Raw genomic sequence first — 22,633 nt, forward strand, 5'->3', positions numbered from 1 at the left:
TAAATTTAAAGAAATCATATCCCTTTTTCATGGCAAAAGACTAATAATCACATCTAAAGTTTATAGGGAATGCATCTATATTAGTATTGTATTCATTAGTAAGGCTTCCAACTGCCTGGCTATTAAGTCATATAACATTTTATTAAAATATGAAAATGGCTTAAAATATGGCTTAACATTTCTTTTGATAAAAGCTTTTGAATCACTTTCAAAGCATAAACCTTTTTGCCTCTAGAAAGGGAAGTTGCATTTTCATTTTAGTGTTTAAACTCAATTCTTTTTCTTGTTTTAGATTTTAAAATAGTCTAATTAAAAATTAAAGCTGCATAATGTTTGACTTCTAAGAGGGAAGAACATAGCTTTAACTTTGAGGTCTTTTTTTTTTCTAATAGAGGAAGTTTTCATTTCAGTATCAAATAAGTACCACGCGTTGAAAAACAGACATTGAATATTTAGATATACATCTGTATATAAAGCTAGTGTAAACCAGTGGTGACTACTTTTAGATCACACACTGCTTTGTTCGCTCTCTTGTCATAATATGTGATTCCTGGAAATCCAGGATTTTCATATTTTGAATTAGATTGTAAAATTAATACTGTTATCACCATTTCATATATCTTTAAAATGATCTTTGTTCAAGAAATAAATAACAGAATTTTCTACTATGTAGTTCCCTCTGTCATTCTGGAACAATGATGTCTGTAGTAAAAGTTAATGGGAAGCCTGTTTTAGGTGAGACCTGAAAACTAATTTTTTATGAAACTCATCCTCTGTGATAATATAACATGATGCAGCTTTAATGGACTAAACCTAGCCTTAACTTTCTAAGTTCAACTTCATTCCATGCTTCTTGGCCTCTTTGTTACAATGAATACCCATTAACTGGTAACTTCTGAAACTAACTGGGAGGCTTTTGGAATACTGTATTTAATCTCTGCCCTACAGCACAAGCAGCGCTGCCCTGTGCTGGAGGACCAGTTGGTGGATCTGGTGGTTTATGCCATGGAGCGATCTGAGACCGAGGAGAAGTTTGATGATGGGGGAACAAGCCAACTCCTCTGGCAGCATCTCTCGAGTCAGCTCATTTTCTTTGTGCTTTTCCAGTTTGCAAGTTTCCCACATATGGTCCTTTCTCTTCATCAGAAGGTAAGTACACACCCTTTTTCAGAGCCACTTCACCTGTTGATTAGTATATTTTAAACGAGTGTATCTAGTGAACAGAAGTTCCGAGCTCTGATTTCTCTTTTGTTCAGTGCTCTTATGGTTTCTTCACTTTTCACTTTCTTGTCACTATAAAAACTTGATTCAGGTATTCATTACACATATTCACAGTGCCAGGACCAGGAGATTCAAAATGAAAAGGCACTAATATAGTACCCTCAAAGAGCTCCTTACTGGTGAGAAGATGTTGGTATAAACAATTGGATTATAATAATAATGGAAGCATGTTTTCTTGCAATAGAAATGAAGGAGAAAAGACTCTGTTAAAGACACCCAAGAATGGCTTTATCAAAGGGGGCTTGAAACTATTGCTTGAAAGACAAGTAGAAATTTGCCAAGGGGCAAAATAGAGGACTGTGTTTCCATGGCAATAAAATGATCATTTAGAAAGAGGCAGAAATTTGTGAAAACATGAAAGAAAACTATAGAAGGGAAAGTGTTGGTGAGATGAGGAAAGCAGGAAAGTAAGACCAGACATGGAGACCTTTATATACCCCTGTGTTTGTTCTAAGGATTTAAATTTACTTTGGGAAGTAAATGAGGAACGGAAAGACATCATCAGATACAAGCTGGAAAAATTACTTCTAAGCATCACATATGGGAAGACAGTGATGTAGAGATGAATGAAGCCAAAATCAGAGGCCAAGAAACTAGTAAGGGAGCTCTTGCAGTGGTCTGGGTGAGAGAGGCTGAGGGCCTAAACCAGAAAAGAGGAGGAGCCAGAAACCAGGTAGGCTGGGAAGTGTATTAATAGGACTTGATGGCAATAGGTGACAGAGAGAGTAACAGGAATCCAGGATCACTCACTGGTTTCGGCTTTGGCAGTGAATGAAAGAGGAGGACAGTGAATCCAAAATAGAGAATACGAGTGGAAGAGTAAGTGTGTGGGAAGGGTTGGCTTTAGGCATAAGGCTTTATACACATTGAGTGGGAGTGGGAATAAAATAAGTGTTGTTATATCTGTAACATCTTGATAGCCTGGATTATCTTGGGGAAATTCTTCATAAGACTTGTTAAAATCCTTTTGACCACCACTTACTTACCACCCCTATCACCACCAGTGGTTTCTGTTACAATCTATAGGAAACCAGGAAAAGTATTTTTGATAACCAGTCCTTGAAGAGTTAAAAATAAATAAACTTAACCTTTTTGTTATAATAATAACAAACTCTGGTATTTTTTTTTTATACTTATCTATTTTTAATTGGAGGATAATCGCTTTGCAATGTTGTGTTGGTTTCTGCCATATATCAACATGAAGCAGCCATAGGTGTACATATGTTCCCGCCCTCTTGAACCTCCCTCCCACCTCCCACCCTAGACTCCTTGTGTTTTGATGCAGTATTTTTAGTAATATTCCCATATTAAACTTGATTCTTGTGCACACATACTTGACTTAATTATGTCTAAAACATTTCATTTTTGATAAGCATAGTTTTGGAGATCAGGGAAAAGCAATATTAATTTTAAAAACTTTGCTGGGTGTGCCTTGAGTAGAGACAAAGTAATCAGTAAATGCCAAAGTTAGATGCTAACTTTCTAAGAACAAGATTTCTTGCTCTATTTTTTTCTTTAAACTTTATTTATCTGTTTCTTTGACTGCAGATGTGCATTTAAATATCTTTTACAGTTGGCAGGGCGAGGACTGATTAAAGGCAGAGATCATCTTATGTGGGTTCTCTTGCAATTCATTTCTGGAAGTATTCAGAAAAATGCACTAGCTGATTTTCTTCCTGTCATGAAGCTCTTCGACCTTCTGTACCCAGAAAAAGAAGTAAGTTTGGCTAGTGTGATTAGAATTATGTCTAGTTTATGTTTAAGAATGTTAGTGTAATTTTGTGAAAAGAGCACCGGACTTGAAAAATGGAAACATGGTTCTTTTCCCGGTTTTTGTAATACCTGTAATCATGGGATGGACATTCAGTCTCTCTTGACATTAGTTCATTTCTATGTAAAATGAAGAAATTTAACTGGTTTGTTTCTGAAGTTTATCTTTAATCACAGTCAGATCACAGTCGAACATCTAGTATAGCAAGTTCTTTCTCTATATTTTAAAAAGGTTTACAATTTTTTAAGAGCGTGAAACTGTTTTAATATATACACATTTAAGGACCAAATAACATCAGTATCTGTTAATTTTTTTTTTCTTTGGTTGTTTGCTAATTGAGTATGTCACACTAGTAAAGTCACGGTCATGTCTGATTCTTTGTGACCCCATGGACTGTAACCTATGAGGTTCCTTCATCCATGGAATTTTCCAGGCAAGAATACTGGAGTGGGTTGCCATTTCCTTGTCCAGTGTCACACTAGTGCTTATTATATAAGGTGTTTGAAATATGGTATGTATTGATGATTGCCATTTTTTAGGAACATTTTATTATGGAAGTTTTTAAATGCACCAAAAATGTAGAGTAAATTAAAAAAAGAAACTCTTATGTACCCATCACCAAGAAATATTCTTATTTCATCTTTCCTCCTCATCTTGTTTTTCCTAATGCTGGATAATTTTAAAGCAAATTCCAGACATCTATGTCATTTCACCCATCAATATACAGTACATCTGATGCTGCTCATTTAGATTGCTTATCTCTTACATGTTGTTGAAAAGCATACATGTGACTCTTAGAAATTTTCTATTCATGTTTATCACACTCAGTAAAATAATATGATTAATTTTTTCATATGATGTGTTTAAATTTTAAAGAATAAAAATTTAATGATTGTAAATGCTCTGTTTTCTTGGAAAGTAAAAGCATTCTTTTAATAGTTTCAATATTTGATAGCTGTTAGATCTGATTTGTATTACTGAACAAAGGACAACTGGAGCTAAATTAATACAGGATATTTTAAAAAGAAGTATAGCAGAAATGGATTACTATAATATATATAATTAGTTCATTCTACTCTTTCTTATAATATGCAAATTGTTCTTTTTTAGTTTATCCCAGTTCCAGACATTAACAAACCCCAGTCAACTCATGCCTTTGCCATGACCTGCATTTGGATTCACCTCAACAGAAAAGCCCAAAATGACAACTCCAAACTACAGATTCCAATACCTCACTCCCTAAAGCTTCACCATGAGTAAGTTGTTTGTAGCTTGACAGTTCATTTTTTTAACGTAATAGTGGGTTGAAGGCTAATGATAATTGTCTCAGTATTTATATGAAATATGAAAATCTTCCAACATCCACTGGAGGTAAGGATAAATATTTAATGTGTACATTATAACTAAAAGAACCTAATCAATACCTGCAGCAGAAAACAATTAGAAGATTAACCAGTCCTGTTTATATGTACGGAGATATATATGTATATATATATAATTTTTTTTAATTTTCAGGTCTATTTTTGCTTTTATGTATTTTATCTTAGTTAAAATACTTAATTTCCAAGAATATATAAAAATGTTTCAGAATTTCTTAGATTTGAGCCTGATTGAGATATCACTCACTCCCTGGGCTGCCAGGATTGACTGAACTGATCTGGCTGGCATGCTCCTTATATCATTTCCAAAGCTGTGATTACCCAAAAAAGACGCACTTTTTTAGATAGGACTGGGCTTCCTTCAAGGGTGTTAATTCCCACCTAGACCTTCTGAAAAAGACTGTCATATCTCTTCATAGAAGACTTTAGGGTAATCAGATTTCACATTTCATTTGACTTTCATTGTATGATACCCCTTAACCATTTTTCCTTAGTGACATCTGTAATGAAGGCATTTAAATGTACTTAAGCAAGTAGATAATAGATAGAAGCCTAGTTCATGAATCTGTGACTTATTTCTTCATTATCTGAGTCTTAGTGCAGTATATGTAGTACCTACTTAACAAATAACCATTCATTGTGCACTTTTAACTGCTAACATTCTTTCTGAAATGCTTCTTAAACTTTTTGTGTGTCAGCACTCATTTGGCAGAAACTATGATATCTGTAGGAATAAAGATAGTATATTTGTTCAGTCGCTCAGTCACGTCCAACTCTTTGTGACCCAGTAGACAACAGCCCACCAGGCTTCCCTGTCCTTTACCATCTCCCAGAGCTTGCTCAAACTCTTGCATGAAATTAAACTTTTATTAAAAAAAAAAAAGCAGATTACGTTCCTGGAATTTATTCTCATTTTTTCTATTTAATGGAACTTGAAATTTTAGGTTCCTGCAGCAGAGTCTTAGAAATAAGAGTTTACAAATGAATGACTATAAGATTGCCCTGCTATGTAATGCATACTCTACAAATTCAGAATGTTTTACGTTACCTATGGGAGCTCTGGTGGAAACTATTTATGGAAATGGAATTATGAGGATACCACTTCCTGGAACGAGCTGTTTGGCTTCAGGATCTATTACGCCCTTACCAATGAACCTCCTGGATTCACTGACGGTTCATGCCAAAATGAGGTATATTCTTTTCATTTGTTTGGTTTTATGTCAGGGAATTGATATCAGTGTAGTAAAGACGTGATTTCACAATTAGGTGTGTATATTTTATGGTCAGATATATTTTAAAAAACCTTTAGGTTTATTCTATAACAAAAATGGTATTATTATGGGAATTCTAGAATATACATATAAGCCCAAAGAAAATGAAAATAATTGCTATAATCCCTCCTTGAAAAATAAGCATTGTAAAATTACATTTATATATATGTATTCTGAGTCCTTTTTCTATGTGTATATATATGAATTTATAGGGGTTTGTTTTTTTTTTTCTCAAAATGTGCTCTTAACTACAGTACTATTTATGGCCACCTTTTTCTCATTGTTTTGTTGCTAAGTTGTATCTAACTCTATTAAACACCTGTTTATTTTCATTTTTTAATTAAACATCTTCTTAGGGCCAGTGCTTTTCAGAACCGTCTGTTTTAATTGCTACATAGAGGTCTTTTTTTAGGTCTATATTGCATATTGTTGGATACTGAAATTATTTGCAGTGTCTTAGTGTTATAAAAATGGCTATGAAGATTATCTTTTTGGCTGTCTTTGCACCTATCCATAATTCCATTTTTATTAAATAATTTGCTAGAAGTAGAATTACTGCATCCAGGGATGCAAAACCTGTAATAACTTTCTTGTATTGACTATATATATAGGGGTGCTTTTAGAATTGACATTTATGGTTTCTAAAAGACAGAAAAGGCCCCAAGTGCCCACAGGAGCTAAGCTGATGATGTAAGTGAGTGGTGCCTGGTGCTGCATGCAGGCAAGTCAGGTAACAGTGTGCCAGGAAGCTTGTGTATAGAGAGGGATTGTGAATGACTGGAGTGTGTGGGGCTCAACTCACAGTACTGCCACTTGGGCTAATTTCCATTATGTTAAACTGCATACTAATGTAGTTAGTTCTTCTAAATGTTTTTTGAAAAGGGCTAGAAATCCAGATTATTATTTCTAGACTTTCAACCATTAAATATTGACTCAAGCTTCAAACACTGCATAGGTCAAAGAGAATGTGTGTGTGGGCCTCCAGGTGGGGAGAGCATTGGTTCTAGAAAAGCCACTCTGTTTTTCAGACGGTAAATGTTATGCTAGAATCATACATGCACTTTACTGGCTTATGGATGGAGTTGAATATAGCCCTGTTAATACCTTATGTTAATAGGTAATCCTGTTAATATTTGGATTTTTCAGCTATTTGTTAAGTGGTTCTGTAACAAAAATTAATTTCTTAAATGGTTTTAGTTACATATTTGGAAAAGGAAAACAGCCTAAAACCATTCAAGCATAGTATTTTTTTTTAAAGATTTATTTTTTAATTGAAGGATAATTGCTTTACAGAATTTTGTTGTTTTCTGTAAAATATCAACATGAATCAGCCTTTGGTATACATATGTCACCTCTGTCTTGAAACTCCCTCCCATTTCCCTCCCCATCCCAAGCCTCTGGGTTGATACAGAGTCCCTGTTTAAATTCCCCGAGTCATACAGCAAATTCTCATTGGCTGTCTCTTTTACATATGGTGATGTAAGTTTCCATGTTACTCTCTCCATACATCTCACTCTCTCCTTCCCCTGCCCTGTGTCCGTAAGTCTTTTCTCTATGTCTCTTTCTCCATTGCCACCCTGCCAATAAATTCATCAGTACCATCTTTCTGGATTCCATATATATACACTACGATATTTATCTTTCTCTTTCTGACTTACTTCACTCTGCATAATAGGTTCTAGGTTCATCCACCTCATTAGAACTGACCCAAATATGTTCCTTTTTATGGATGAGGAATATTCCATTGTATATATGTATCACAGCTTTTTTATTCCATTCTTATGAGTTGTACCCAAATTTTGCTGTTTTGTGAGCAGAGAGACCCTGATGCAGGTTGAAAGCAACATGGAAACCAGAATCAGTCTCAGGTTGTACAGTGCATCACTACCGTATGTCCTGCATAACCTAAATGACAAAAAAAAGCTGACTCATTTCGGCTAGAAGTTCACATTTATACCAAGTTCCCTATAAGTAGAACAATCCCTGTATTTGTGTTAAAAATCTGGATTTTTATTTTGTTTTATTTTATGTTGTTGTTTCTCCTCAGCCTTATCCACAGCATTGCTACCAGAGTGATAAAACTTGCTCACGCAAAGTCCAGTGTGGCCTTGGCTCCGGCCCTAGTGGAAACTTACAGCCGTTTATTGGTCTATATGGAAATAGAATCTTTGGGCATCAAAGGATTTATCAGTAAGACAGGACTTTCTGGTGTTTTATAACCATTAACCTTTTTCTTCATTCAACATATACTTTACGAGTTTCTAGGAATGTAGAAGTGTGCAGAAGTCACTCTCATTGTAGAGATCACCTGCTAAAGAGAAAAATGACAAAAAATATATATAACTGAAATATAAAATAAATCTTACAGAGAAAAATAGAGCAAAAAAGAGGGATAAGACCCTCACAGAGGATCCAGGGAATGGGATACAATTTTTAAAAGTTGTGGTTAAAAAGTGGGGTGGGGGTGGGGCATGCAGTTGTACTAGGTGCTTGGGATGCAGTAAACAGGACAGGACAGACCTGTCTGTAATCATAAAAATCCATGATCCCATTTGGCTGGCTTGCTGGTTTGCCCCCGGACAGCAGTAAGTTCCAAGTCTGACTGGCAATACGGAAGGCATGTTCCTGCATTGCATTACAATTCAGTGCAATTCAATGTAATAACAATTCAGTTGCATTACAATTCAATTCCTGCATTACAATGTCTGTTAGTTATTATGCAGTTCTAAATAATAAACACTTTCTAATATGAAAGTGTTTTTCTGATTTGTGGTAATTCTAATTTTTTACCAATGTGGTATCATTTTAACCATGGTTACTCTTCTTTCCAGATAATTGAAAGTCAAATTAAGCTTTCTTAGCAGAAAGGATGGGTTATGATATAATTTGTATATTAAAAAATGATCCTCATGCTTTGAAAGGTTGGGAATATTAACTTTATTAAAATAATTTAAACAATAACTAAATAAAAATAAATGAAGACTTGAGGAAGGCTAGAGTAATTTTTTCCCATTTCCTGGCTCTTTACTTTCACAGATGAACTTGTCTATCATTTTTCAAATTCCAAAGAAAAATGCAAACTTGGTGTTACAATAAGAATCTGAATTTTCTTGCTTACAAAGTGAAAGTGAAAGTTGCTCAGTTGTGTCCAACTCTTTGTAACCCCATGGACTATACAGTCCATGGAATTCTCCAGGCCTGAAGTGGGTAGCTGTTCCCTTTTCCAGGGGTCTTCCCTTCTCCAGGGGATCGAACCCAGGTCTCCTGCATCGCAGGCGGATTCTTTACCAGCTGAGCCACCAAGGAAGTCCTCTTCCTTATAATTAAAGTACCAATTTTGGAGAAAATTAGGGAAATATATGTGTGCATCTATGTGTTTGCATGTGTGTGTGTTCATGATCAAAATCTTTGCATAGATTTTACTTGATGTGACTTTTTTTTAAGTATCTTTTAATTCATAGCTTTCACTGATTGGTGTCTTAAATTTTCTTCTTCTTCAAGGTCAGCTTCTGCCAACTGTTTTTAAGTCTCATGCCTGGGGTATCTTGCATACGCTTCTTGAGATGTTCAGCTACCGAATGCACCACATTCAGCCCCATTACAGAGTTCAGCTCCTAAGTCATCTTCATACTTTGGCTGCAGTTGCACAAACAAACCAGAACCAGCTCCATCTCTGGTGAGCTCACTGGAGACTGTCTTTCCTTGGATTTGTTAGAAAATTTGTTCAAGATGGTGAACTTAGTCCATTACCTTATAATATTCACTGTTATAAAATTCCTCTGCTTATGGAGTGTTTTATTTCCAGTATAGAAAAAGTAGAGTTCAATGTCTTAAATAGAAACCTACTAAGATAGTTGAATCATTGCCTGGAGATTTTTGGACTGAGAACAAGTACTTCCATGACCTTTGACATTGTGTTTTAACTTAGTGCTTATTTAGGTTATGGTTAAAGTATCATGTCATTTTGATTTTGCTCTAATTGAAAATAATTTCCAAATTTTAAAGATGTCATTTTTGAAATGCTGTGTATCCAGGTGACATCTTTTTTTTAGTCCTTAAAGCTACATGCTATCTTTTTCAAACGGGTAAAAATGTCAAATGATTTTTGCTATTAAATTTGACACCTCAGATTTTTAAAAACAAGTTAAACAAAGCTTGTTTTCATACAAAAGAGTTTGTTTTTAATTGAAGAAGAGAAATTTATAGTTTGCATGTTTCCCCATTGTGATTAACCTAGAATTGCATTTAATTCTAGAGTTCTGAGTTTATATGCAGCTTAACTTTTTCATGATTGTGTTTGTTCTCCCACTTTGCAGTGTTGAGAGCACTGCACTCAGGCTTATAACAGCACTAGGTAGCTCAGAAGTACAGCCGCAGTTTACACGCTTCCTCAGTGATCCCAAGACGGTGCTCTCAGCGGAATCCGAAGAACTGAACCGTGCCTTGATACTGACCTTAGCTAGAGCAACTCACGTAACAGGTACAGTGACCATGCAGCCACCAGCAACAGAAACAGATGTGTCAGAGGGTGCTGTGTCTCCTGACTACTGGGCTGGGGGTCGGGGGGTAACATATTGAAAAGATTCTTCTCACTTGTTTCCAAAAAAACCAGTTGTTTGGTTATCTTTACCATTTCACTCATTAAAGCAAGTTCTTCTGTATTACCGTTTTAATTTGGTTGAACGTCAGTTTTTAGTCATCTGACATCGTTTTAAAGTCATGGTTCCTGAGCTTTTTGGTCTCAAGACCACTTTATTCTCAAAAATAATAATAATGATTAAAATTCCCAAACATTTTCTGTTTATATGGATTATATCTATGATATTTGCTTTGTTAGGTATTAAAGTAGGACTTTTTAAGATCTGACTCATTTTAAAATAACAATAAAAAGCCTATTGCATGTAAACATAAATAATGTAATTTTTGGTGTAAAGGAACATAGCTGAATTTAATGTCTGGTGTAAAGGAACATAGCTGAATTCTCTTACATTTCACCTATTATAGATGTTATTTTAGAAGAAGTAAAAAAAAAAAAAAAACACTATGATTTCACATAGATATGAGGTTGAGAAGGGAACCTTTTAAATAGCTTTTCCAGCTAATTATGAATCTGCTTTAATGTCACACAAAATTGAAAAATTGGTCGTTTCTTAAATGTTCGTTGCAATGTAGAATGCAAAGTCCTATCAGGGAACTCTGTACTCAGTCACATTATAATCCACTGATCTATTTTGTACATTTAGTGGATTTTGTGTTCATGCATATTTTAACTTTATGGATTGGTTTTTTGGAAAACATTGATTTACTGGATTACGTAGATAGATGTTATAAATGTTGACACATTTCATTATACAGTATCAGAAAATTATATTTTTTAACCTTGCTACAAATTTCATTAGGAAAAAAGTCTTTAAGTTTTAGAAAGCTATTAGGCTTGTGGTAGTGGATACATGTTTTCCAAAATTCAGATGTTCGCTTGAAAGGTCAAATTTTATCATTGGTGAAAGATACAGTTATTTGTTCTTCTTAAAGTTAGAGGCTCCCTTTATTAATATTCAAGAAAAATATCTGCCTCATGCCTAAATCTGAAAAACTATATGTTCTTTCAAGTAAAATTGGGAGTCCATGAAAAAAGAGCTAATTTGACCCAATATTCAATCACAAGGTATTTTTCCTCAAGATAACCTTCATACTTTGATAATGTAGCTGGAACACCTTATGCATACTTCCATTTTATCACACAAGATGTTACAAACAGATATACTAAAGGGCTGAGACATAATCTTTTTTACAATTTTATCAGAGATAGTCGTAAGTGAAACTGGCGTTTTTTTCCTGCTAAGAGTGTGTTGTGGTAAAGATGACAATGGCTGTGAGTATAGCTTGGTACCACTGTTGGATGTGTCCAGTGGCCAGCAGTGCTACCCCACCAGTGCTTTGCCCCATCAGTGCACATTTCAACATGGTAAAGAGGCCAATGGTATCTTAGTATTAGTAGTATTATTATTTTAATAGTGTTGACCTCATCAAATCCTTGAACGATATTGGCGACCCACAAAGTCTGCAGACCACACTTTGAGAATGGCTATTTTAGAGAAATAGTTACTGAATTTAGCAACCTCAAATACATTTGTGTATGCTGTCTTATTTTACATAAATAAACCTCCTTGATTTAGAGGATTATAGACTATAGGTGTTTCAATCGCCAGAAAAGATATCTGCTGTACTCTAACAGTTCTATTTCCTTGGCTCAGTAAAGTGATAATACCTCACTCTCAGGAGTGAAGTAAATGAGCAGCCGTGGTGGGCCTGTACCACTGTTATGTCACTGATGTTCTGTAATCTTAAAAAGAAAAAAAGGTACCAAATGTCTTTTGTAATTTTTTCACTCGTTATCTTCAGTATTTACTGATGTGATTACTAGTTAAGTGGTGAATGCTCTGCAGTGAAATTCTCTGACTGTACAAACTTGTGACTTTTTCTGTGATATCATCTATGAATTATGGACATGATCTTTTATATCTGGGTTACATTTATTTGTTTGTGTTAGATTTTTTTACAGGCTCTGATTCAATTCAGGGAACTTGGTGTAAAGACATACTTCAGACCATCATGAGTTTTACGCCTCATAATTGGGCTTCACATACTCTTAGTTGTTTTCCAGGCCCACTACAGGTAATTTTGTTTTGAATTATATATTGAATGTACAGTATATGAAATCAGTCTTCCCATTTACTGTGTTATTCTGGAGAGTTTTGATGGCATCCAAAAAATATTAGCTTTTATTTCTCTTTTTGTAAATCTTTGGTATTACTCCCAAAATCTCTTGAGTTGTTCCTTGTCCTATTAGAGGAGCAGACGTGTCTCTAAAACTGTAATTGTTATGGCTTCATCTTATTAGTTAACAGTTTTAGAATCTTGTGAGATGTAACACATGACCTAAACAATTCTTTCTCTCTCACCGAACAGTAATGGGGAGAAACACAATGTAATGGGGTTTCACAGAATACACACGTGTACATTTGACAGAGTTTTCTTTTTTTAATCACATGGAGAGAAAAGCTATAAACTTGGCTATTATAATATGGAGAAAGGAAAACCTCATCTTCTACTTTTCAGAGAAAATTTTAAGCATAGTAAACATCTGTTTTCTATAACTTCTAATAGGACTGGAACAGTAGGTCTCAAACATATCAGAATCCCCTGGAGAGGTGGTTTAGCTAGACTCCTAGACTCCAGCTGCAGAGCTTCTGATTCATTAGGTCTGAGATGGAGCCCAAGAATTCACATTTCTTACCGGTCTGAAGTCATGCTAATACTGATGGTCTGGGGACCATGCTCTGAGAACCACCTGGCTAGTGCAATGGATTTTCCTCATAGGAATATTAAAACATGTAACGGAAGAGTACATACATATCTTTTTCTTTTTCTCTTTTTTCAAAGATGAGCAGAAGTATCAACAGATGACTGAAGAAAGTTTGAATTCAGGTTTTCTTGGAATTTCTGTTTAGAAAATCTAGGAAAGGAATCTTACAGATAATCCAATCAAAGCCTTTGTATTTTCCCAATATAGAAATTTAGGGCTTGATTACTGAGTTACTTGAGGGCACATGGAATTTATTAGTGTTAGAGTCAAGCCTGAAACTGGTTTCTTGATTCTGCAGCTATTGCCCTTTTTACTATTGCCATTGAAATAAACTTCTGGTCTTCCTTGTAGGCATTCTTTAAACAAAATAATGTACCTCAAGAGAGTCGTTTTAATCTGAAAAAAAATGTGGAGGAGGAGTACAGGAAGTGGAAGTCAATGACCAACGAAAATGACATCATCACCCACTTTTCTGCACAACGTTCTCCTCCTCTCTTCCTTTGTCTGCTCTGGAAAATGCTCCTGGAAACAGATCACATTAATCAGATTGGCTATAGGTAAGTCGAAAACCTAGATCTGCATTCCATTTGTCAGTCCATCATACTATACAGCAGTGTAATTTATTTTCTACTCTCTGCTTTCCAGAGTACTGGAGAGAATTGGAGCCAGGGCCTTAGTAGTCCATGTGAGAACTTTTGCAGATTTCCTGGTATATGAGTTCTCTACGTCAGCTGGAGGTCAGCAACTCAACAAATGCATTGAAATTCTTAATGATATGGTATGGAAGTACAACATTGTTACACTGGACAGATTAATTCTCTGCTTGGTAAGAATACACTTACTTAAAAACAGAGGTCTAAGCAGTCTCATTCTCTTTGGATCATTGTTAATGACTAATGGATCGTGTGATGATCTGCTGTATGTTGTTCCTAGTAAAGTAAAAGTTGCTCAGTCGTGTCTGACTCTTTGCGACCCCATGGACTATACAGTCCATGGAATTCTCCAGGCCATGATACTGGAATGGGTAGCCTTTCCCTTCCCCAGGGGATCTTCCCAACCTAAGGATCGAACCCAGGTCTCCTGCATTGCAGGCAGATTCTTTACTGTCTGAGCCACCAGGGAAGCCCAAGAATACTCAAGTAGGTAGCCTATTCCTTCTCCAGGGGATCTTCCTGACCCAGAAATCAAACTGGGGTCTCCTGCATTTCATATGGATTCTTTACCAGCTGAGCTACCAGGGAAGCCCCATATTGTTTTTAAAGATTTAATGAATTTATACTGTAAATCATACATTGCTATCAATTCCCTAAGGAATTAAAGATTCCCCAATTTCTTTATTCATCCATTCAGTAAGCATGTATTGAATATCTACTATGTTGTATGTACAGAAGGTATAGAAGTAAGTAAGACAGATGTGGTCCTGGCTTTGTGATGCTCTGAAATGATTCTCAAAAACTCCTAGAAGAGGCAGGAAGTAGTAAAAAAAAGAAAAGTCATTAAGTTTTTTTTCAGAGTGCTAATAATCATTTATGTATACTTTGTTAGCCATAATATATAAGAAACTGAATGCTTCTTAGAGTCACCCAGTATTCTTCAAGTGTTTTTTTTTCTCTTGACTTTGATGTCTATTTCAGGCCAAATTTTAAGAAAAAGCACTGAATCAGGCTGGAAACTGCTACATGTTTTAATACTATAGTAGTGATATTTGACTCTAGTACTCTTGCCTGGCAAATCCCATGGATGGAGCTGCCTGGTAGGCTGCAGTCCATGGGATCGTGAAGAGTCAGACACGACTGAGCGGCTTCACTTTGACTTTTCACTTTCATGCGTTGGAGAAGGAAATGGCAACCCACTCCAGTGTTCTTGCCTGGAGAATCCCAGGGACGGGGGAGCCTGGTGGGCTGCCGTCTATGCGGTCGCACAGAGTCAGACACGACTGAAGCGACTTAGCAGCAGCAGCAGCAGCAGTGATGTTTGAAGGGTGTAAGTGCTTAACATTCACCTCTCAGCTCTAGAGCATAGATATAAAGATGGTCACAGTCTAGTAAGGGAAATAAGATAAGTCTATGAATCAGTAAATAAAAGAGTAAGTTAGAGGTGTAGGGAAAATATTACCAGGCAGCACTGAAAGATCACATCTGCTTAGGTGATGGGTCTTCAAGAGAGGGCTAAATTTCAAAAAATAAAGATGGACATTCCAGGTGAGAGCCCAAACTAGGCAAAAAGGGGTCAGGCATGTTTGGGGAATGCTGAACAATTATTTTGGGATGGATTATACAATAAAGTTCTAATTGTGAGATTTTACTGTTTTCAAATTTAGGCTCTCTGGAGCCTTGCTTTTGCATAGGTTGGTCATTTTCATTTAATTGTTCTGTTTTTCTCCAAAGGCCATGCGTAGCCACGAAGGGAATGAAGCCCAAGTTTGTTATTTCATAATTCAGTTGCTGTTACTCAAGCCAAATGATTTTAGAAATCGAGTAAGTGACTTTGTGAAGGAAAATTCCCCAGAACACTGGCTACAGAATGACTGGCACACCAAGCACATGAATTATCACAAGGTACTAATTAAAATTAGTGCTTCACTTCATCCTTTTTAAGGCCAAACTTTAGGTCTTTGGTTAATTGACTTGGTGTTTTCTCTGCAGGTCTGTTCTTGTCTGTCCGGTCTGTGTAGAAGTGACTTAGCTGCCTAAACTTTCTTAAGGTTCTAGAGTCTCTCTAATATTAAGAACAAATTGAAACTACAGTTTTAGTAGGTGTGGGTACTTACAATAGAAAATGAAGAGTTAAATCCAGTCCTTTCATATGTAAATCTCTTTTGGTATTTCTTTAGGAGAATAGAAATTTTTGTTAAGGACTCTAGATTTCATTGTATTACCGGAACAAACACAGTTCTATATTCTTTGAAAAATGACAGGTTTATTTAGCTCTTTTTTTTTTTTTTTAAGAAAATTAAAAAAAGATGCCCTAAACATTTACCGTTTCCTCACTTCCACAGAAATACCCGGAGAAGCTCTATTTTGAGGGCCTGGCGGAGCAGGTTGATCCTCCTGTGCCGATACAGTCTCCATATCTGCCCATCTATTTTGGAAATGTGTGCCTCCGATTCCTCCCAGTGTTTGATATAGTAATCCACAGGTTTTTAGAGTTGCTCCCGGTATCCAAATCATTGGAGACTCTACTAGATCATCTGGGAGGCTTATATAAATTTCATGGTGAGCTTTTTCAAATTTTAATTCCATCTAAGCTCTCTATAGACAGAAGTAGGCTGAGCATGATCATATGGATAATAATAGTTATAAAGGTTTTATTTTAATAATTTTTAATAAAAGCATTTTCAGCAGAAGTGCTATGTGATGATACCTTGATGTATAAAATAGACAACATAAAAATATCAATAAGTAAATTATAGCAAAAATAAATAATATGCAAGAGATGCCTTATTTTATATATTGTGTGATTAATTATCAAATCAGTACAGAAAGAGAGAAGTATTATTTCAGAACAGATGGATATTACTGTGAACTAAATGGATCTTGGCAAGCTTCGTGGATGGGTAGGGTTTGAACTATAATGTATGTGATTTTTATAAACAGAAAGGAGAAGAGAGCAAAATAGGCAGGAGAAATCCTTTGGAAAAATCATGGAGGTATTAAAAACAAGGCATTTTTTAAAAACAATTGCCTCATTGGGCTAAATTGTACCTGGCAACTCATCACTGTAAATGCCAGGTTGAGAAGTTCTGGTTTTATAATCTACAGATAATGGAGAATTAACTAGAAGTTCTTGAGTAAAGTCATGGTATGGAAAGCGTTATTTTAGAAAGGTGAGTCCAGTTCTAGTAGCAGCGTGTCTTAGAAGGAGGAAGCCATTTCAAAGATTTGTGTCAGTTAGCATCTAAACAAGTATGCTGCTGCTGCTGCTAAGTCACTTCAGTCTTGTCCAACTCTGCAACCCCATGGACTGCAGCCTACCAGGCTTCTCCGTCCATGGGATTCTCCAGGCAAGAACACTGGAGTGGGTTGCTATTTCCTTCTCCAATGCAGGAAAGTGAAAAGTGAAAGTGAAGTCACTCAGTCGTGTCCGACTCCTAGCGACCCCATGGACTGCAGCCCACCAGGCCCCTCCGTCCATGGGATTTTCCAGGCAAGAGTACTGGAGTGGGGTGCCATTGCCTTCTCCGGAAACAAGTATGGTGACACTGAAAATGAGAAGGAAGGGAGAGAGAGTCAAGAGTAGGAATTGAGCTTGGTTGACCAATTATGGGGAGAATATCGAAAGAAAGAAATCAAGGACAACTCTAAAGTTTTGAGCCTGGTGACCAAGAACGGTGAAGTAAGTGACAGGACATGGAAGTCCTGGAGCAGCCACGGACTCTACCCACTCTAGGGGATAGAGAGTATTTATCTGGCGGGGTGGTGGAGGGGGTGGGGAGGCAGTTCTTCTTAGTCCTTGACCTAAGATATCTCCTTTATCTAAGATATCTCCCTTCATAGCAGAAGTCTGAATTGCATTTTAGCACTACAGAGTAGATATGAACTTCAAGGGAGCTTTCCTTTAAAAATACTCTTCTTTTTGGATTGGGTAATATATGCACCTGATGCAGTGAAAGTGGGCAGTTCCACCCCTGTCCTCTAGCTTATTCTTGTATCTCCTCCTTTCTTTCCCTGTAGGCAGTCACTGTTACCAGTTTCTTATGTATCCTACCTTAAATATTCTGGGGTTGGTAGTGTATTTTTTTCACAAATATACACATTATTTTTTATTAACCTTTATAAGGTTTTACAGTTGATTATTTTGTATCAGATCATACAAAGCTGCTTCATACATGCCATGATTAACAACCAGTCCCCTGTTTTCATCATGTAGGCTATTCTAATCTTTTGCTAGTATAAACAGGCTGCAGCTATATTACTTACACATACATCATTTTTGCAGGAAAATTTCCAGGAGTGGAATTGCTACATCTAAATGTGATGCGTATCCTTCAGTAGAAGCTGTGTATGTTGTTAGAAGGCTTCTGCCTTGTCCTAAAATAAAAATAGCCATTGTATGCAATTGCCTAACATGTGTAGTAGTTTTATAATCTTCTGAGCTATTTTTTGGCAATCTTGAGAATAGATCAGTTTTTCACAGTTGTCAGTAACCAGGTAAACATTGTAGTGATGTTTTCTTCTTGGCAGATCGTCCAGTGACTTATTTGTATAATACTCTGCATTATTATGAAATGCACCTGAGAAATCGTGAAAGTCTCAAACGAAAACTTGTCCATGCAATCATTGGGTCGCTCAAGGATAACCGACCACAGGGCTGGTGTCTAAGTGACACTTACCTGAAAAATGCTATGAATGCACGAGAAGACAATCCCTGGGTCCCAGACGACTCTTACTACTGCAAATTGATTGGCAGACTAGTAGATAATATCCTTTTCATTGTGATTTTCCAGACTCTGTAGAAATAACTATATGTTGATTTGTGTGAAAATATATTGTCATTTTAAATATTCCAAAGTTTTTATATATTCTAAGACTTCAGTTTTTTAGAACATCTTATTTTTTAATGTTTACTTCTGTAAAGGTTTTGAAGTCTTAAATCAGCAGCATAATGCCAGATAGGCAGAAATTTACTCCATTAAAACTTTTATTTAAAAAAGACAAAACCTTAGAGAAGAGATTTGTTTCAAAGAAAAACATTCCTAAATAAATATACTATGTATTATAGTACATGCATTTGTTCTATGGAGAACATAGAACTTTAAATAAATCCCTGAATAATTTTTAAAACATTAGTAGATAATAGTAAAACATTTTTTTGTAGTGAAAAGGGTTCTATATTGGTGTTTTCTTTCTTTACTTCTGTTTTAAATTATTAACCCACTCTACTTCATATATCTACACACGACGCCACTCTATTTACTAAATAGAGCAGTTTTACATATATGGGCCTGATTTAATTTTCCTACACAAGAATTCCTTCCTGAAGTAAAAGAGCTACTCATGAGAAAGTAATGTTCTTATTAACTTTCCTACAACTAAAAGAAAATAGGTTGCTAAAGCCTTTGGATACCTTGGTTGCATCTACAGTTGTCATGTCACAGTAATAAGAACCCTCTTACATAAGACCAGTCATCGATACCTGTGGCTGATCACATGGTTGCTATCAACACGTCAGATTTATTTGTATTCAGTTTGTATTGTTCGCCTCTTAAGCTCTCCAATAAATCACTTACTGAGGGCTCATAATCAGATATATTGATAATCAAATGAAATGTTTACATGTTCAACCTTTGAAAACTGTAAAGCACTATACAAACAGGAGCCTTTAATCTCAGAATTATCAACCAGTTATTGCTTTAATCGTCTGCACCGATGGCTGGCAAATCTCCTGGTCCATTCCCAAACTGTGACTGGAGGTTCAATGAGTTTCCCAACCCTGCTGCCCACGCACTGCATGTTACTTGTGTGGAACTCATGGCCTTGGCTGTTTCCGGCCAGGATGTTGGAAATGCTCTTCTAAATGTTGTCCTGAAGAGGTGTGTATCCTGTTTCATGCAATAAGATTCAGTGTTTTAAGAGAATGATATTTTATTTGGAGCTGTGAGACACACCTGTTGTCCCAAGGCTAAGGCACATTGAATAGTGACTATCTTTAGGTTCCAGATCTTGTCTTAGTGATAAAGGTGAAATGGAATGAGCCCTGAACAGCCAGAAAACCTGGGTTTGTTCCTTCTTCTACTCTTTATTAGCTGTTTGACATTTAACTTAGGAATAACATTAACTTTTCCCTAAAGACAGTTTTTCAAGATTTTCTTCTTAAAGGCCAATATAAAGTAGGGGATAATGATTGGAGAATAAATATAAATAAGTGAAATAGTCTTTCAGCTCAGCAACCATTGTTAAAGAAGAAAATTGAAAAAATTGAAAAGCCTTACTTAGTTTTTATTTATATTTTTACTCACTAAAAATCCATTGTAGTTTTATTGAAATAGATCAGTGTCAGCCCCCAAATTATATATATTCTCAAAGTAAGATACAGTGTCAACCATATAAAATGTTTTTATAATTTCACCTTTTTGTTCTTTTTCCCAACTAATAGTCAGCCTTTAGTGCCAAGAGAGAACATTACAGCATGGATGAATGCCATTGGATTGATCATCACTGCCCTACCAGTAAGTTAATCATTGATTTAAACAAGGTCATCATGCAATTAATGAAATGTTTCATTTTTTTTTTTTCACTTTATTATTGCTTCTAAAATCTACAGTGCCTCTTCTGCATCAGATCTAAATAAATCTACCTGACTATGGGTCCCTGCATCCCTTGGTCCCACTTCCTATCCAACCTTAGTTTTCCAATTAAAATCTGATCTATTTTTGACCCCTTAACATATTATGTATCTAGATCCTTTCAGTTCAGTTCAGTTCAGTAGCTCAGTTGTGTCCAACTCTTTGTGACCCCATGGACTGCAACATGCCAGGCCTCCCTATCTATCACCAACTCCCGGAGTTTACTCAAACTCATGCCCATTGAGTGGGTGATGCCATCCCAACCATCTCATCCTCTGGCATCCCCTTCTCCTCCCGCCTTCAATCTTTCCCAGCATCAGGGTCTTTTCAAATGAGTCAGCTCTTCGCATCAGGTGGCCAAAGTATTGGAGTTTTAGCCTCAGCATCAGTCCTTCCAATGAATATTCAGGACTAATTTCCTTTAGGATGGACTAGTTGGATTTCCTTGCAGTCCAAGGGACTCTCAAGAGTCTTTTCCAACACCATAGTGCCAAAGCATCAATTCTTTGGTGCTCAGCTTTCTTTATAGTCCAACTCTCACATCCATACATGACTACTGGAAAAACCATAGCCTTGACTAAATGGACCTTTGTTGGCAATGTAATGTCTCTGTTTTTTAATATGCTGTCTAGATTACTCATAATTTTTCTTCCAAGGAGTAAGCATCTTTTAATTTCATGGCTGCAGTCACCATCTGTAGTGATTTTGGAGTAAAAATAAAAAGTCAGCCACTGTTTCCACTGTTTCTCCATCTATTTGCCATGAAGTGATGGGACCAGATGACATGATCTTTGTTTTCTGAATGTTGAGCTTTAAGCCAACTTTTTCACTCTCCTCTTTCGCTTGCATCAAGAGGCTCTTAGTTCTTCTTCACTTTCTGCCATAAGGGTGGTGTCATCTGCATGTCTGAGGTTATTGATATTTCTCCCAGCAATCTTGATTCCAGCTTCATCCAGCCCAGTGTTTCTCATGATGTACGCTGCATATAAGTTGAATAAGCACGCTAACAATATACAGCCTTGACGTACTCCTTTTCCTATTTGGAACCAGTCTGTTGTTCCATGTCTAGTTCTAACTATTGCTTCCTGACCTGCATACAGATTTCTCAAGAGGCAGGTCAGGTGGTCTGGTATTCCCATCTCTTTCAGAATTTTCCACAGTTTCTTGTGATCCACACAGTCAAAGGCTTTGGCATAGTCAGTAAAGCACAAATAGATGTTTTTCTGGAACTCTCTTGCTTTTTGATGATCCAGCAGATGTTGGCAATTTGATCTCTGGTTCCTCTGCTTTTTCTAAAAACAACTTGAACATCTGGAAGTTCATGGTTCACGTATTGTTGAAGCCTGGCTTAGAGAATTTTGAGCATTACTTTTCTAGCGTGTGAGATGAGTGCAATTGTGCAGTAGTTTGAGCATTCTTTGGCATTTCCTTTCTTTGGGATTGGAATGAAAACTGACCTTTTCCAGTCCTGTGGCCACTGCTGAGTTTTCCAAATTTGCTAGTGTATTGAGTCAAGCACTTTAACAGCATCATCTTTTAGGATTTGAAATAGCTCAACTGGAATTCTGCCACCTCCACTAGCTTTGTTCATAATGATACTTCCTAAGGCCCACTTGACTTCCCATTCCAGGATGTCTGGCTTTAGGTGAGTGATCACCCCATCGTGATTATGAGTCGTGAAGATCTTTTTGATACAGTTCTTCTGTGTATTCTTGCCACCTCTTCTTAATATCTCCTGCTTCTGTTAGGTCCGTACCATTTCTGTCCTTTATCGAGCCCATCTTTGCATGAAATATTCCCTTGGTATCTCTAATTTATCCTTTCCTCCTGCAAATGATGCTTGTTGAGACATTTTCCAGGTACTTCTGCCATATAAGAGAATATACCAGGATGCTTTTCCTTCTGTTACCTTCCCTAAAACTCTACTCATTCTTTGCTAACTTAGGGCTTGCTTTTTCAGTGAAGCCTTCTATAACTTCTCTACTCATGCAGTGTCTCCCTCTGTGACCTCCACACATGTCTAGTCAGCACCACACTGATGTCTGACATCTTTGCGTGTCAGTAATATTGTCTAAAGCTGTGCTCTCCAAACTTGTTTGATTATGCATCTTTATGAATCACTTTTTCCTTACACTCCTCCAAAATATATATATATTTGTGAATTATAAATGTGTACCAGCATTACCTGTATAGTAAATATAGGTAAAGTCAATTTACCATGTAGTAAATATCAGCTATTAAGTTAACTGGACAGACTTATGTCTGGAGAACTCTTAACTC

The 22,633-nt window shown here is 36.3% G+C and overlaps 1 protein-coding gene across 2 annotated transcripts in view; it reads left to right on the plus strand.

The window, feature by feature from the left end:
- The window catches only part of MED23 (mediator complex subunit 23), a 43,358-nt gene that overhangs the window by 15,742 nt on the left and 4,983 nt on the right, over positions 1–22,633 (plus strand). For both annotated transcript variants that reach the window (XM_025294528.3, XM_006055415.4), the window contains 15 exons: positions 949–1,149; positions 2,855–2,998; positions 4,163–4,308; positions 5,376–5,621; positions 7,750–7,892; positions 9,204–9,378; positions 10,019–10,182; positions 12,253–12,377; positions 13,420–13,625; positions 13,714–13,894; positions 15,456–15,626; positions 16,067–16,283; positions 18,252–18,488; positions 19,435–19,600; positions 20,164–20,236. In XM_025294528.3, the coding sequence (XP_025150313.1) occupies positions 949–1,149; positions 2,855–2,998; positions 4,163–4,308; positions 5,376–5,621; positions 7,750–7,892; positions 9,204–9,378; positions 10,019–10,182; positions 12,253–12,377; positions 13,420–13,625; positions 13,714–13,894; positions 15,456–15,626; positions 16,067–16,283; positions 18,252–18,488; positions 19,435–19,600; positions 20,164–20,236 (2,595 nt within the window). The remainder of the gene's footprint in view (positions 1–948; positions 1,150–2,854; positions 2,999–4,162; positions 4,309–5,375; positions 5,622–7,749; positions 7,893–9,203; positions 9,379–10,018; positions 10,183–12,252; positions 12,378–13,419; positions 13,626–13,713; positions 13,895–15,455; positions 15,627–16,066; positions 16,284–18,251; positions 18,489–19,434; positions 19,601–20,163; positions 20,237–22,633) is intronic.

The sequence above is a fragment of the Bubalus bubalis genome, chromosome 10, assembly GCF_019923935.1.
Source record: "Bubalus bubalis isolate 160015118507 breed Murrah chromosome 10, NDDB_SH_1, whole genome shotgun sequence".
Lineage (NCBI taxonomy): Eukaryota > Metazoa > Chordata > Mammalia > Artiodactyla > Bovidae > Bubalus > Bubalus bubalis.